General features: G+C 34.7%; 1 protein-coding gene across 1 annotated transcript in view; it reads left to right on the top strand.

Annotated features, from left to right (window-relative positions):
- LOC125668141 (uncharacterized) overlaps positions 1–15,164 on the top strand; it is a 118,803-nt gene that overhangs the window by 32,933 nt on the left and 70,706 nt on the right. The window contains exons 6-9 of the mRNA XM_056161573.1: positions 8,174–8,341; positions 8,940–9,061; positions 14,292–14,441; positions 14,719–14,898. Coding sequence (XP_056017548.1) covers positions 8,174–8,341; positions 8,940–9,061; positions 14,292–14,441; positions 14,719–14,898 — 620 coding nt within the window. The remainder of the gene's footprint in view (positions 1–8,173; positions 8,342–8,939; positions 9,062–14,291; positions 14,442–14,718; positions 14,899–15,164) is intronic.

The following is a 15,164-nucleotide window of genomic DNA, read 5'->3' as shown; positions in this document are numbered from 1 at the left end:
AGCAAGGGGGTACTGAGGACCGACTCTAACCCGGATCCCCACGGATATATAGAGCAGGAAAGCTTCTACCAAAAGATCTCCGGGGTAAGGGTTATGACCCCATTGTGGGACCAAACTTACTATATAGTGTTTATGTTTAAAACATTTAGATAAAATCCTCTTTGGTGCTATTGATACTAAATTGAAACAAAATTATCAAATTTTTAAAACCTGATTTCTTATACCCCCTAATCTAAAGGAGTTGTGATTAAGAGCAATTAATGAAACTAGTTCTAATTGTAACGGGGACCGTTACATATGTTCCCCAAACCTCCCCCAATTAAAAAGTGATGTCCTTGTGAATCTATAGGAAAAAATCATTTTATTGTAGCCTTTAATTACATGTAGTACGTTCAATATGGTCATTTCAGTACCAAGAAATGAAAGAAAGCGTTGCACGTGCATACACGCGCACGCGTGTATGATTCCGAATTTTTGTTGATGTCGTTCAACAGGCATTTGTATCATATACCCACAGTATGAATTTCATAACGTTTTCACCAAATATAAGGAAGTTATAGCGATTTTAAAATCGTCCAATCAGAAATCAGCACACGTGCATGCACGTGCTGAGCAGTAATTCTAACCACAGCAATTTGTAAGGAGTACCAAGATACATCTAAACCCCTAATATGAATAGAATTTGATGAAAAACAAAAACGTTATCGTCCTTTAAAAATTGAACATTTAAAAAACGTTGCATGCGCATGCGCGTGTACGTTGGCATTTTTTGTTACACCAACATATAGATACACATATTGTCTACATATGCTGTGAATATCATCTCATTCGCTTCATAAATAAGATAGTTACAAACGTTTTAGCATTATCCAATCAAAATGAAGCGCACGTGTATGCGCGTGCAAATTGGTAATTTTGACCATGCAAATCAGTTAAGGGTCTCAATATCTACCTATGATATGAATTTCAAGCCATTTCAATGAACAACAAAAAAGTTAGACTGATTCCAAAGTTAGCGTACAAATTTTGTAATGCGCGTGCACGCGCATGCGTGCGCGTGCTGGCAAAATAACTATTATTTTTCATATGTACAAATGATATACTATCATCCTATTTAGGTTTTATATCGCTTCCTTCAATATTCTGATTTTCCATTTTTTGTACCAAAATTGCAATGCACGTGCGCGCGCGTGCATGCACGTGGAAACAAAATGACTATCACTATGCACATCTACAAACGCTATACTATCATCCTGCAAAGTTTCATATCGATCCCTTTTGTAGTTTCTGAGAACACTACCGGACAAAAAAGTACCGGAGAAAAAGAATAATAATAATAATAATAATAACTAGTTCTAATTGTAACGGGGACCGTTACAGATGTTCCCCAAACCTCCCCCAATTAAAAAGTGATGTCCTTGTGAATCTATAGGAAAAAATCATTTTATTTTAGCCTTTAATTACATGTAGTACGTTCAATATGGTCATTTCAGTACCAAGAAATGAAAGAAAGCGTTGCACGTGCATACATGCGCACGCGTGTATGATTCCGAATTTTTGTTGATGTCGTTCAACAGGCATTTGTATCATATACCCACAGTATGAATTTCATAACGTTTCCACCAAATATAAGGTAGTTATAGCGATTTTAAAATCGTCCAATCAGAAATCAGCACACGTGCATGCACGTGATGAGCAGTAATTCTAACCACAGCAATTTGTAAGGAGTACCAAGATACATCTAAACCCCTAATATGAATAGAATTTGATGAAAAACAAAAACGTTATCGTCCTTTAAAAATTGAACATTTAAAAAACGTTGCACGCGCATGCGCGTGTGTGTTGGCATTTTTTGTTACACCAACATATAGATACACATATTGTCTACATATGCTGTGAATATCATCTCATTCGCTTCATAAATAAGATAGTTACAAACGTTTTAGCATTATCCAATCAAAATGAAGCGCACGAGCATGCGCGTGCAAATTGGTAATTTTGACCATGTAAATCAGTTAAGGGTCTCAATATCTACCTATGATATGAATTTCAAGCCATTTCAATGAACAACAAAAAAGTTGGTCTGATTCCAAAGTTAGCGTACAAATTTTGTAATGCGCGTGCACGCGCATGCGTGCGCGTGCTGGCAAAATAACTATTATTTTTCATATGTACAAATGATATACTATCATCCTATTTAGGTTTTATATCGCTTCCTTCAATATTCTGATTTTCCATTTTTTGTACCAAAATTGCAATGCACGTGCGCGCGCGTGCATGCACGTGCAAACAAAATGACTATCACTATGCACATCTACAAACGCTATACTATCATCCTGGAAAGTTTCATATCGATCCCTTTTGTAGTTTCTGAGAACACTACCGGACAAAAAAGTACCGGAGAAAAAGAATAATAATAATAATAATAATAATAATAATAATAAGAAACAGAGTAAAAACAATATGTTCCCAAACTTTGTTTGGGGAACATAACTAGTTCTAATTGTAACGGGGACCGTTACATATGTTCCCCAAACCTCCCCCAATTAAAAAGCGATGTCCTTGTGAATCTATAGCAAAAAATCATTTTATTTTAGCCTTTAATTACATGTAGTACGTTCAGTATGGTCATTTCAGTACCAAAAAAATGAAAGAAAGCGTTGCACGCGCATACACGCGCACACGTGTATGATTCAGAATTTTTGTTGATGTCGTTCAACAAGCATGTGTATCATATACCCACAGTGTGAATTTCATAACGTTTCCACCAAATATAAGGAAGTTATAGCGATTTTAAAATCGTCCAATCAGAATTCAGCACACGTGCATGCACGTGCTGAGCAGCAATTCTAACCACAGCAATTTGTAAGGAGTACCAAGACACATCTAAACCATTAATATGAATAGAATTTGATGAAAAACAAAAACGTTATCGTCCTTTAAAAATTGAACATTTAAAAAACGTTGCACGCGCATGCGCGTGTGCGTTGGCATTTTTTTGTTACACCAATATATAGATACACATATTGTCTACGTATGCTGTGAATATCATCTCATTCGCTTCATAAATAAGATAGTTACAAACGTTTTAGTATTATCCAATCAAAATGAAGTTCACGTGCATGCGCGTGCAAATTGGTAATTTTGACCATGCAAATCAGTTAAGGGTCTCAATATCTATCTATGATATGAATTTCAAGCCATTTCAATGAACAACAAAAAAGTTAGACTGATTCCAAAGTTAGCGTACAAATTTTGTAATGCGCGTGCACGCGCATGCGTGCACGTGCTGACAAAATAAATATTTTTCATATGTACAAATGATATACTATCATCCTATTTAGGTTTTATATCGCTTCCTTCAATATTCTGATTTTGCATTTTTTGTACCAAAATTGCAATGCACGTGCGCGCGCGTGCATGCACGTGCAGACAAAATGACTATCACTATGCACATCTACAAACGCTATACTATCATCCTGGAAAGTTTCATATCGATCCCTTTTGTAGTTTCTGAGAACACTACCGGACAAAAAAGTACCGGAGAAAAAGAATAATAATAATAATAATAATAATAATAACTAGTTCTAATTGTAACGGGGACCGTTACAGATGTTCCCCAAACCTCCCCCAATTAAAAAGTGATGTCCTTGTGAATCTATAGGAAAAATCATTTTATTTTAGCCTTTAATTACATGTAGTACGTTCAATATGGTCATTTCAGTACCAAGAAATGAAAGAAAGCGTTGCACGTGCATACACGCGCACGCGTGTATGATTCCGAATTTTTGTTGATGTCGTTCAACAGGAATTTGTATCATATACCCACAGTATGAATTTCATAACGTTTCCACCAAATATAAGGAAGTTATAGCGATTTTAAAATCGTCCAATCAGAAATCAGCACACGTGCATGCACGTGCTGAGCAGCAATTCTAACCACAGCAATTTGTAAGGAGTACCAAGATACATCTAAACCCCTAATATGAATAGAATTTGATGAAAAACAAAAACGTTATCGTCCTTTAAAAATTGAACATTTAAAAAACGTTGCACGCGCATGCGCGTGTGCGTTGGCATTTTTTGTTACACCAACATATAGATACACATATTGTCTACATATGCTGTGAATATCATCTCATTCGCTTCATAAATAAGATAGTTACAAACGTTTTAGCATTATCCAATCAAAATGAAGCGCACGTGCATGCGCGTGCAAATGGGTAATTTTGACCATGTAAATCAGTTAAGGGTCTCAATATCTACCTATGATATGAATTTCAAGCCATTTCAATGAACAACAAAAAAGTTAGACTGATTCCAAAGTTAGCGTACACATTTTGTAATGCGCGTGCACGCGCATGCGTGCGCGTGCTGGCAAAATAAATATTATTTTTCATATGTACAAATGATATACTATCATCCTATTTAGGTTTTATATCGCTTCCTTCAATATTCTGATTTTCCATTTTTTGTACCAAAATTGCAATGTACGTGCGCGCGCGTGCATGCACGTGCAAACAAAATGACTATCACTATGCACATCTACAAACGCTATACTATCATCCTGGAAAGTTTCATATCGATCCCTTTTGTAGTTTCTGAGAACACTACCGGACAAAAAAGTACCGGAGAAAAAGAATAATAATAATAATAATAATAATAATAATAAGAAACAGAGTAAAAACAATATGTTCCCAAACTTTGTTTGGGGAACATAATAATAATAAGAAACAGAGTAAAAACAATATGTTCCCAAACTTTGTTTGGGGAACATAATAACTAGTTCTAATTGTAACGGGGACCGTTACAGATGTTCCCCAAACCTCCCCCAATTAAAAAGTGATGTCCTTGTGAATCTATAGCAAAAATCATTTTATTTTAGCCTTTAATTACATGTAGTACGTTCAATATGGTCATTTCAGTACCAAAAAATGAAAGAAAGCGTTGCACGCGCATACACGCGCACGCGTGTATGATTCCGAATTTTTGTTGATGTCATTCAACACGCATGTGTATCATATACCCACAGTGTGAATTTCATAACATTTCCACCAAATACAAGGAAGTTATAGCGATTTAAAAATCGTCCAATCAGAATTCAGCACACGTGCATGCACGTGCTGAGCAGTAATTCTAACCACAGCAATTTGTAAGGAGTACCAAGACACATCTAAACCATTAATATCAATAGAATTTGAAGAAAAACAAAAACGTTATCGTCCATTAAATATTGAACATTTAAAAAACGTTGCACGCGCATGCGCGTGTGCGTTGGAATATTTTTGTTACACCAATATATAGATACACATATTGTCTATGTATGCTGTGAATATCATCTCATTCGCTTCATAAATAAGATAGTTACAAAGGTTTTAGTATTATCCAATCAAAATGAAGCGCACGTGCATGCGCGTGCAAATTGGTAATTTTGACCATGCAAATTAGTTAAGAGTCTCAATATCTACCTATGATATGAATTTCAAGCCATTTCAATGAACAACAAAAAAGTTAGACTGATTCCAAAGTTAGCGTACAATTTTTGTAATGCGCGTGCACGCGCATGCGTGCGCGTGCTGACAAAATAACTATTATATTTCATATGTATAAATGATATACTATCATCCTATTTAGGTTTTATATCGCTTCCTTCAATATTCTGATTTTCCATTTTTTGTACCAAAATTGCAATGCACGTGCGCGCGCGTGCATGCACGTGCAGACAAAATGACTATCACTATGCACATCTACAAACGCTATACTATCATCCTGGAAAGTTTCATATCGATCCCTTTTGTAGTTTCTGAGAACACTACCGGACAAAAAAGTACCGGAGAAAAAGAATAATAATAATAATAATAATAATAATAATAATAAGAAACAGAGTAAAAACAATATGTTCCCAAACTTTGTTTGGGGAACATAATAATAATAATAATAAGAAGAAACAGAGTAAAAACAATATGTTCCCAAACTTTGTTTGGGGAACATAATAACACTGGTATTGAAATTAATAATCAATTATTAATGAAGTTTACCTTGCATTAAAAAATCTCATTAGCAAAATTGCGACGCTTTTTAAAATATACGAGTTGAAAATGTAGGCGGGAATCCAGAGTTATCGTGCATAGCTCTTTAGACTTATGCTAAGTACTTGCGCCTTAGCAGTGGCGCTTCTTGTTTAACGCGCCAACTCTTGCCGCTATACAGGACCTACAGTTTTAAAGTCATATCCGAAAGATTTGTGATTTTCACTTCCAGATGCCGAGGGTTTGGCGAAGGAGCAATTACTACCGATGTTTACGCGGCCATATGGCATGAGCGGGACTCGAACCCACAACCTTCCGGTTACGAAGCGAACGCTCTACCTCTAAGCTACTGCGACCAGTAATATGAATAATGGGCATGAAAAGAAAATGATATCGATTCACATTAAGATATTTTTAACAATATTTTATTTCACACTGATATTTAATTTCAATTAATCTCGTCAGTGAAAAAAATAAATAATCGTATGAAATCTTTATTAAAATCACCTTGAGATAATTGAACTATATATGTGTGTGTTAAAAAAGGCCTCTTAAGAAAACCTCGTATGTCCTAAAAACTTGAGTTCAAATCATTCGTATATTATATATGCAATAAAATATGTTCAAGTCTCTAAGCATCGATTTTTTACAAAGAGCCTGCGGATTTCATGTATATACGGATTAAATCAATTCTTTCTTTAAAACCACCAAAAAGATTTAATCGATTCGAAATAAGCGAGTGCAGGAAATAGTTTAAGAGCCAATAACAACAAAACATTTGAAGACAGAAACTGAGATCGATACTGTTTTATCGATAAACTTGTCGGATCGTATTTTATCAGTGAACTGATGTAAAATCACAGTGAACGTTCAGTGTTTCCCGTGTTTTAGTACAGAGGACAATTCATCATTGTATAACAATTCTAGCACATGTTATATATGTCTCTGATTTATTTCTAAATGTCTATGTGTTTTTGTTTGGTTTTGAGAATTACTATGTATGTGTGATTTTTAAAAAAAAAATTCATTTGTTTACTTATGGATTTTATGAGAAACTTAAAATTTCAATCTGTGATGAAGATATTAAAGCATAACGTGATTTCAAGAAATGTTACCGAAAATTAGAGAGAGTAAAAATCAAGTGTCAAGGATAGATCGATAAAACAACCCCAGGTACTTAATACGAAACTGATTTCACATAGATTTCCTATAGATCCAAGTAGCAAAATAAAACATGTGTTTGTCGACTAAATGGTTTCAGTCATCTTTCCTTAATCGATCATTATAACCATCACCTTCATCAATCAATCAGTAAATCAATCAATAACCGGATGGATATTTTTCGTCTTCAAAGAGATATCCACTTGAAAATCAAACATTTATGTCCCGGACTCTTTATTATTATACGTTATTGAACATGAAAGATTAAAGAGGTTAGCGTTTTAAGACAAAAGCATTAAAAAACGACCGAAATGGAGCCGCTAAAGTATTTTATGAACGTCACTTTTCTCGTTATAATTCATGTCGGACTTGTTAAACGCATGATGAATAATATTGCATGGCTGACTTAAAAAGTAAAATAGCAGGGATACAGGGAAAATAGAGGGAAGCACGGGCTATTATAGAAGGAAACACAGAGATATCAAGGGAGCAGAGTAAAAGGTTAAATCACACCTAATTATAACGTTTGAAGAAAGAAATAACCCAGGGGTTTTTGGAGTAATATTTACATTTCCCATGTTTTTGTCTTTGATATCTTTATGAATTGTATTGATAATATTTCCTCCTGAATGGCTGTAACTGTGAACAATGCATGAATAAAACACATTTATTTCAACGGTATAATGTAAATATATAAACTAGAAATGCATGAGGGTTTGAACTACGAAGCGTCACGCATACTTCATCACGTGCATACCCTCGTGTATTTTCCAAAATGAATTTTATTTCTTAAATACACATACATGCAGGAGGAAGGCGATAGATCAATATAACTTATAACACTCCCATTCACTCCACAAACTTGACATTTAGTACTTCTATTTGCCTTTCCAATTGTCCTGTACATCTTTAAATACACAACAGTACTGTAACACTGTTCACAGAGTGTGAATAAATATACCCTTCGTTTTTTTTGTGTCAAGGTAATGCAAGCATAACTTATTTTGAAATCACCTGCAAAAATTGGAAGGACGAAGAGAACAGATATGTACGTGATGATGGTGAAGATGGCAACGCTCGATTGTCGTATAAAATCTACCAAATAAGCGTTCGAAACGGCACCCATGTCAAGTCCCTTATAGACGAATCAAGTAAGTGTAGTACATTTCTCATTTCACACACACAAACACGCAAGCACACACACACACACAGAGAGAGAGAGAGAGGAGAGAGAGAGAGAGAGAGAGAGAGAGAGAGAGAGAGAGAGAGAGAGAGAGAGAGAGCAAAATATAATTTTCAAACACTTGTTAGATTTTCTGACAAATGGATATTTCTGACAAGTAAACATAATTATCTGATGATACAACATAATCATTTAATAAGACTATAATTAATTATTGCAAAATTATGTTGACTTGTCAGATAATTATGTCGAATTGTCAAACGATTATGTCGACTTTCAAGACAGATCATTATGTCGACTTGTCAGAAAAGTGTGTTACATGAAATACTGGGATCCTGTTTTCAAGCTTAAGAACATGATATGACAAGTCGACATAAAGATCTGGGAAAATTTGACATATGGGTGGCAGAAATAAACCACTATATAATTGAATTCACTCAAATCTTAAGTTGGGAGATCAAGTCACGTCTTCGTAAACTAAAAAGCAACATATATATCTCTGAATGTACTGTACTAAGAACCAGTATCATGTGATTCAGCATCGGGTATTTTCTATGTCTTCACAGATGAACCGAAGGCCAAAGTGTACCTTGGAATTGGGGATCCTAGTAATGATTACAACAGTACCATAACTGTGTATATCATGGACAATTATCACGGAATGGCAATCTTTTCATTTCCAGTACAGGTTAGGTTTCTTGACCAATAAGTATACTTTTTTTTCCAACTAAGTTTCATTTGCCAGATAGAATATCTTTCATCGCGAATAGGTGTCATCGAGTACTATCGCAAAAGTGTCCACTGAGATTCGCGAATAAAAGCAGTGGCTAATCGGAATTGATTAACTGTTCGTTGTTACATTTACATAGATGATTGGATGGTTGTTGTTGAAAATCAACCGCTTCACAAAAGTTAGAAAATGGTCCGTATAGCTATAGGTATAGTGGTTTGGGAGAGGCCCATACAGCTCCACGTGCTCTCTTCTGCTGAGTAGGTCACCCAAAAATTCTTTCTTCTTCAAAATAAATAAAACTTTGAATATCAAATATGGTCCGCATACAGCACAGTTTTGAAAAGGCATAATTAATAATATACATGTATATGTTAATAACGGTTGTGGTATTATGTGGACCCATGATTTCCAGTCATTTTATCCAAAAATTAGCATATTACTTGCAAGGTAAACCTTCTTGTATTTTAACAACCTCCCCATTCTTCTATGAAATTGGTGGTAGGCACAGAGGTTCTGAAAACCAAAAATTTCTAATCCTAATATAATAACAAGTTTTCACAGTAACTATCTATTGTAGTACATGCACTGTCAATTGTTTTAAAGATAAATAAACGCAAAATATTCAATTGTATATAATCAAGAATTTATTTCAAAACTGTTTCCATTTGCCTCACAATTTCTATAATTCTACTCTAATGCTCACAATTTCTATAATTCTACTCTAATGCTCACAATTTCTATAATTCTACTCTAATGCTCACAATTTCTATAATTCTACTCTAATTCTCACTTTCTGTTCTAAGTCAGACTCAAAGTCTTAAATTCGCTTTCACTCTCTGATTCACTTTCACGATCACTTTCATTCACGATTTAGGGCAGCTTTACGGGACTGTATTATTATAAGATTTAGGGCAGCTTTACGGGACTGTATTATTATAAGATTTAGGGCAGCTTTACGGGACTGTATTATTATAATATCTATTAATGAACAGATGACGTCTCGCGATCAGACACACGGAGAATTATTCGATCCAGAATTGAAGGTGGACTTTGGAAAGTTTGTCTTACCTCCACACAAGAGGAGCATGCCGTGTCATTTTCTTCGTTATAGTTTAGATATTATTTGAATCATTTCCTCCCTTTCTGTCATTCCGTTTTAAATGGGATACATTTTTCGCAATGACTGCGAGTTACATGTATTTCCCTCTGGATACATTGCGGTCCTCAGTTGATGGCGTCATAGAAGGAATAGATAGAAAATTTACTATTTCTGGTTGTAAATTAATTGCCAGCTAAGGAATGTTTCTAATGATTAAGTGTAATGACTAAAAAATAGTATTATTGAACAGTAAGGATTAATTTGTTAAAAATTTAACAAACTTGGGACGCCAATGACCAATTCATGCTCCGCTCGGCCCAACGGTCACACCGTATATACATATTACAACTTGTTAAGGATGTACTCTACATCGTCATAATGGCTGACTTCCTTTTAAAACATTGAAGAAAATATAAATATCAGCAACATTTATCTATTCATTTCAAATACCATTGCCTAGCTGAGTAGCGTAGTAGCTATAGATTAGCGTGTCGACTGATGAGCTGTAGATCCCGGATTCAAGTACAACAGGGGGTTTTAATTCTATTTTCCAGATTGCTTTCTACTAAAACTGCATTTCTTGACTAAATAAAGTAAATTTGTAATTTTTCAATTTCAAAATATCGTTGCACGTATCCTCCACTTTTCCTCCATATCAAATTTCTCTAGTGTAGCATTCATTCTTTAAACTCAGCGCTATGTGAAACTTAGGACTGTAATGGTAAGCGCGCCCCCAGCTTCCGATGTAAGCCAAAACGGAAAAATATAGGCCATTTATTGACACGATATCTTCGTACTTCATAATTTGATTTGAAAAGACAAAAAAAAAAAAAAGTCTGAGGCTAAATGTGACGTCACAATGTAATATTCCAAGTGATAATCATTTTCTCATTATTCTTTTTTAAAATAGGCTTTTTGTTAAAATACGAGGCTTTGAACCTGGTACAAACTTTATCTGTTGAGACATGGCAATATATCGGAGTACAATAATCGTTGAGTAGAAAATTCAAGTGTACTCCATAAAGCGTTTTTGAAATTACGACGAGATTACGACTTTCCAGTTACAACGAAAAATTTTATCTGTTGGCAAAGTGATAACTTTTGTTTAGCTGACCTGAGCAAGTGAGCTTTTCTGGTGAAAATTTGTCCGTTGTCTGTCTGCGTCGTTGGCGTAAACTTTTCACATTTTCATCTTCTCCAGAACCACTGGAACATTTTCAACCAAACATTCTTGGATGAAGGGGATTCAAATTTGTTGAAATGAAGGGTCATGCCCCCTTCAAAGGGGAGATAATCACAAAAATAGGGTGGGATCATTTAAAAATCTTTTCAACAAAAACCACCGGGCCAGAAAAGCTGAAAGATACACCAAAGCTTTCTGACATAGTGGATTTTGAAGTTTGTAAAAAGCATGATCCCTGGGGGTAGGGTAGGGACACAATAGGGGATCAAAATTTTACATGCGAATATATAGGGAACCACATTAAATGGCACAAAGCATCCATTATATGAAATTTATTGATGTGAAAGGCCACACCCATCTACAAGGGCATATGATAATTGATGAATTTGTAGTCAAGTTTAATCATTAAGTTTGATAATGATAATAAATGAATTTGAAGTCGTTACCTTTGTAAAGTTTTTTTCTGAACCAAGCTGCTTGTATAATGATAGCTTTGCTCAAGCTAGTTTATTGCTAGGAGCTGCTGCTCAGGTGAGCGATGTGGCCCATGGACCTCTTATTCAATTTTCAAGGATGAATAAAAGGCAGAATTCACATGTAATGAAATGACATGATTTTTGAAGCTATATATATATATATATATATATATATAGCACAGGCACTTCTTTCTGTAAATGACTTATGACCTCTGTATACTAATAACAACACGTGTTGTTATTAGTATACAGAGGTCATAAGTCATTAACAGAAACAAGTGCCTGTGATATATAGGCATAACCATGACACATGACCGTACGAGGACAGTTATGTGTCCTCCCGCGCATTGTCACGGAAAGATCCGATAGCAAATGCTTTGTTTTCTCAGAAACGTCGGTCAATACAAAGGAAGAATTTCTATCTCGTGACTTTACGGAGACTGCCGATTCTCCCGTGCAACGTCACGGAAAAGAAGTTATCAAACATATATTGTGTATAGTTTGTTGTTCAATTAGTATTAAGAAGTTACTATCGTTTCAATAACATCGTGTCACATGGTTTGATCGAGCGTGCATATTTCACTTGATCGAGTGAGAAGCCTCTTCTCACATATTTCAATGAAACGTGTTTTACTTTTGTTGTCAGTTGCTAATTACAATGAATGAATGACATATCGTAGTCATATGGAAGTCGTACAGTCAACCTGTGAAATTTGCATCCTCGATCAAGCGAAGTGTCATGCTGTTACTTTTATTCGAGGCTATATCGATCGATTGGACAACCATGAACTATGTATAACCTGCTGTTGTGTTGAAAGTGAAGTTAAAATCTGAAGACTAGTTACATTAATTATTGATAATCTTGTAATACACTACTAGCCTAAGCTAAACAAAGAAAACCATATCTATGCTACTTGTGACAATATCAATATGTTAAACCCGTGTACTCTCTCTCTCTCTCTCTAGCAACCTGTAAATTCTTGTTTATGTCATATTTTTATTACTCATGTAAACAGTTTCAGTCATCAGGGATTCTAATGTAAAATAAAATTCGAGACTACTGTTCTATATAATTCCCAGAATGCCACACTATGGCATCCAAACATGCGCATTAGTTGCAAAAACACTAATATATATGCTATCGTCCGAGGATGCTATTCAAGGACGGGTCGAACATAAGAATAAAAATCAGATAGCAACTTATAAATAATTGTTTATAACACATTTTCATTACTCGTGTTTTAACCATCAAATGTGAAATAACTATGTAACTCCCAGAATGCCGCATTATTGCACCGAAAGCTTGTGCATTAGCTGCAAAATCACTTGCGCATTTACTATCGTCCGAGGGCGCTAAGAACAAAGAATTTTGACTCCCCGCATGGAAATCTAGTTTTGCCTTTAACATACTTGAATAAACATTATTGAAGATAAAATCAATGAATAAATCTAGTGCATGTCTTTCATTTTTAATACTAGTGATGTTCTAATCTAGGTCTCCAAGGTATGGGAGCTTGAAATATTCGATTCCTTACTCGTCAATGCCGTGTTCACAATATTGTATTAATCATAAAGATTGACTTTGACAATCGATCAGCGAAGATGATGGAATTGAAAACATAGATTTTTTTCAGACTTAAAAGGTAAACTGTGATTTGTCAAACAAAGAACGTTTAAAGTACATAGTATAAGCAACATTCATTTGGTCCTGAAATTTGCCTAGAAATTAGAATATAAATTTTTAAAAGAATCATCATCAGTAAATCTGATATAATTGTTGCGTATTGCATCAAACATAGATTAGTCGGAAGTTCATTTTATAGACTGAACTGAGGTGTTTTCATTTGGTATCCTATTCTCAATTAATAGTCATACTCTTCAATTTCAAGGTAATTCGGTTTGCATTCATATTGTTTGGGGGGAATTACACCCGCCATTTCCATTATACACCCGAAATCAAAGATCAGGTGCTTTTTTGGCCTTTTTGTCTTCAACCTTAATCTTGATAATAACTTTTGAACCATACAAGGTAGAAACTTTATACCAGGTGAACTAAAACGACGACGTCCATACACAATTCACCAAAGGCAATATCAAATAATCATAAAGCGTCAAGATCGTCTAGAGCAATCAGAAAACATCAAAATTTCTGATCGTTTAATAAAAGACACTTGAAAGATATCATTCATCTATTAAATTAATTCACTACATGTATATGTAATTAACATGCATAAGAGTTCATAGGATTGCCAATATTGCTTTAGAGTATCTTTAATTCAGTTAGGAAGTGAAAAGCAAAGCTTTACTCTCAATCAAAGTAAAGGTCCAATATTAAGGTTAGAGGTCAATTCTGTCCTAATACTAGTATATCGAGGGAAGAGAGAGTGTTTTACAAACACATCTAATTGTATTTTGTAATTATTTTAGGTGAACAATCCTCTCAAGAGTACATCTCTACCAAGTGTTGCGGCCGTAGAAAAGTATTACCAAGACGTCATGGAAGAAATAGACAAATCTGGAAGTCCCGAATTTTTCATGAAAACTGTAGAATCGATCACATCCGTACTAACAGACTTTGTGAGTATTTTGATTTGAGATGCACCGTATGTATACACATAATTGAATTGATCTACAATATTATTACCATTGTGTCACTATTATCGTATCTTATAAAGCGTAAACTAACCCAAACGAGATAATATCGCATAAATATGCCCTAAAATTGAATTAATTCCTTAAATCAAATATTGTTGTGTCGAAAATGTTCATGTATCGTCATCAAAGTGTAGAGCGTTTTGTAGCGTGCTATAGCGTATGTTGAAATAATGAAGGAATTGTGATATTTATTCTTCAGACGATCAAGATAAACGATTCGTATCCGGATATTGAGGTCAGCAGGATTCCTACCAAGTGGAATGATGGACTACTTGATCTGCAAGACGAAAATGGAACAAAAGTTATGGCCAGCTATAACTCACTGCTTGACGATATTCTGCAACAGTCACAAAATTATTATCAGATTAAAGTTCAGGATGTAAGTTGGATACAATATGAAAGTCTTTTACAAATGTTAATCATTCGATAATGTGGTAAACGGTCAATGTCTACAAATATTTTACGCAATTACCACTCTCAAAGTAGGATAAAGTGAAATGATATTGAAAACATGATGATTGATATTAATTGCAAACGTTTTCGTTCATCTACTGAACTTTTGAAAGTGAAGGATTGCATCAGCGACCTGTCACTTTCTGTACAAACCCCATCCTCTATGTTATAATAATTCATCTTCACTACATT

Source organism: Ostrea edulis, chromosome 4 (genome assembly GCF_947568905.1).
Source record: "Ostrea edulis chromosome 4, xbOstEdul1.1, whole genome shotgun sequence".
In the NCBI taxonomy this organism is placed as follows: domain Eukaryota; kingdom Metazoa; phylum Mollusca; class Bivalvia; order Ostreida; family Ostreidae; genus Ostrea; species Ostrea edulis.
Note: the sequence above shows the minus strand (reverse complement) of the source record. Positions and strands in the feature narration are given on the sequence as shown.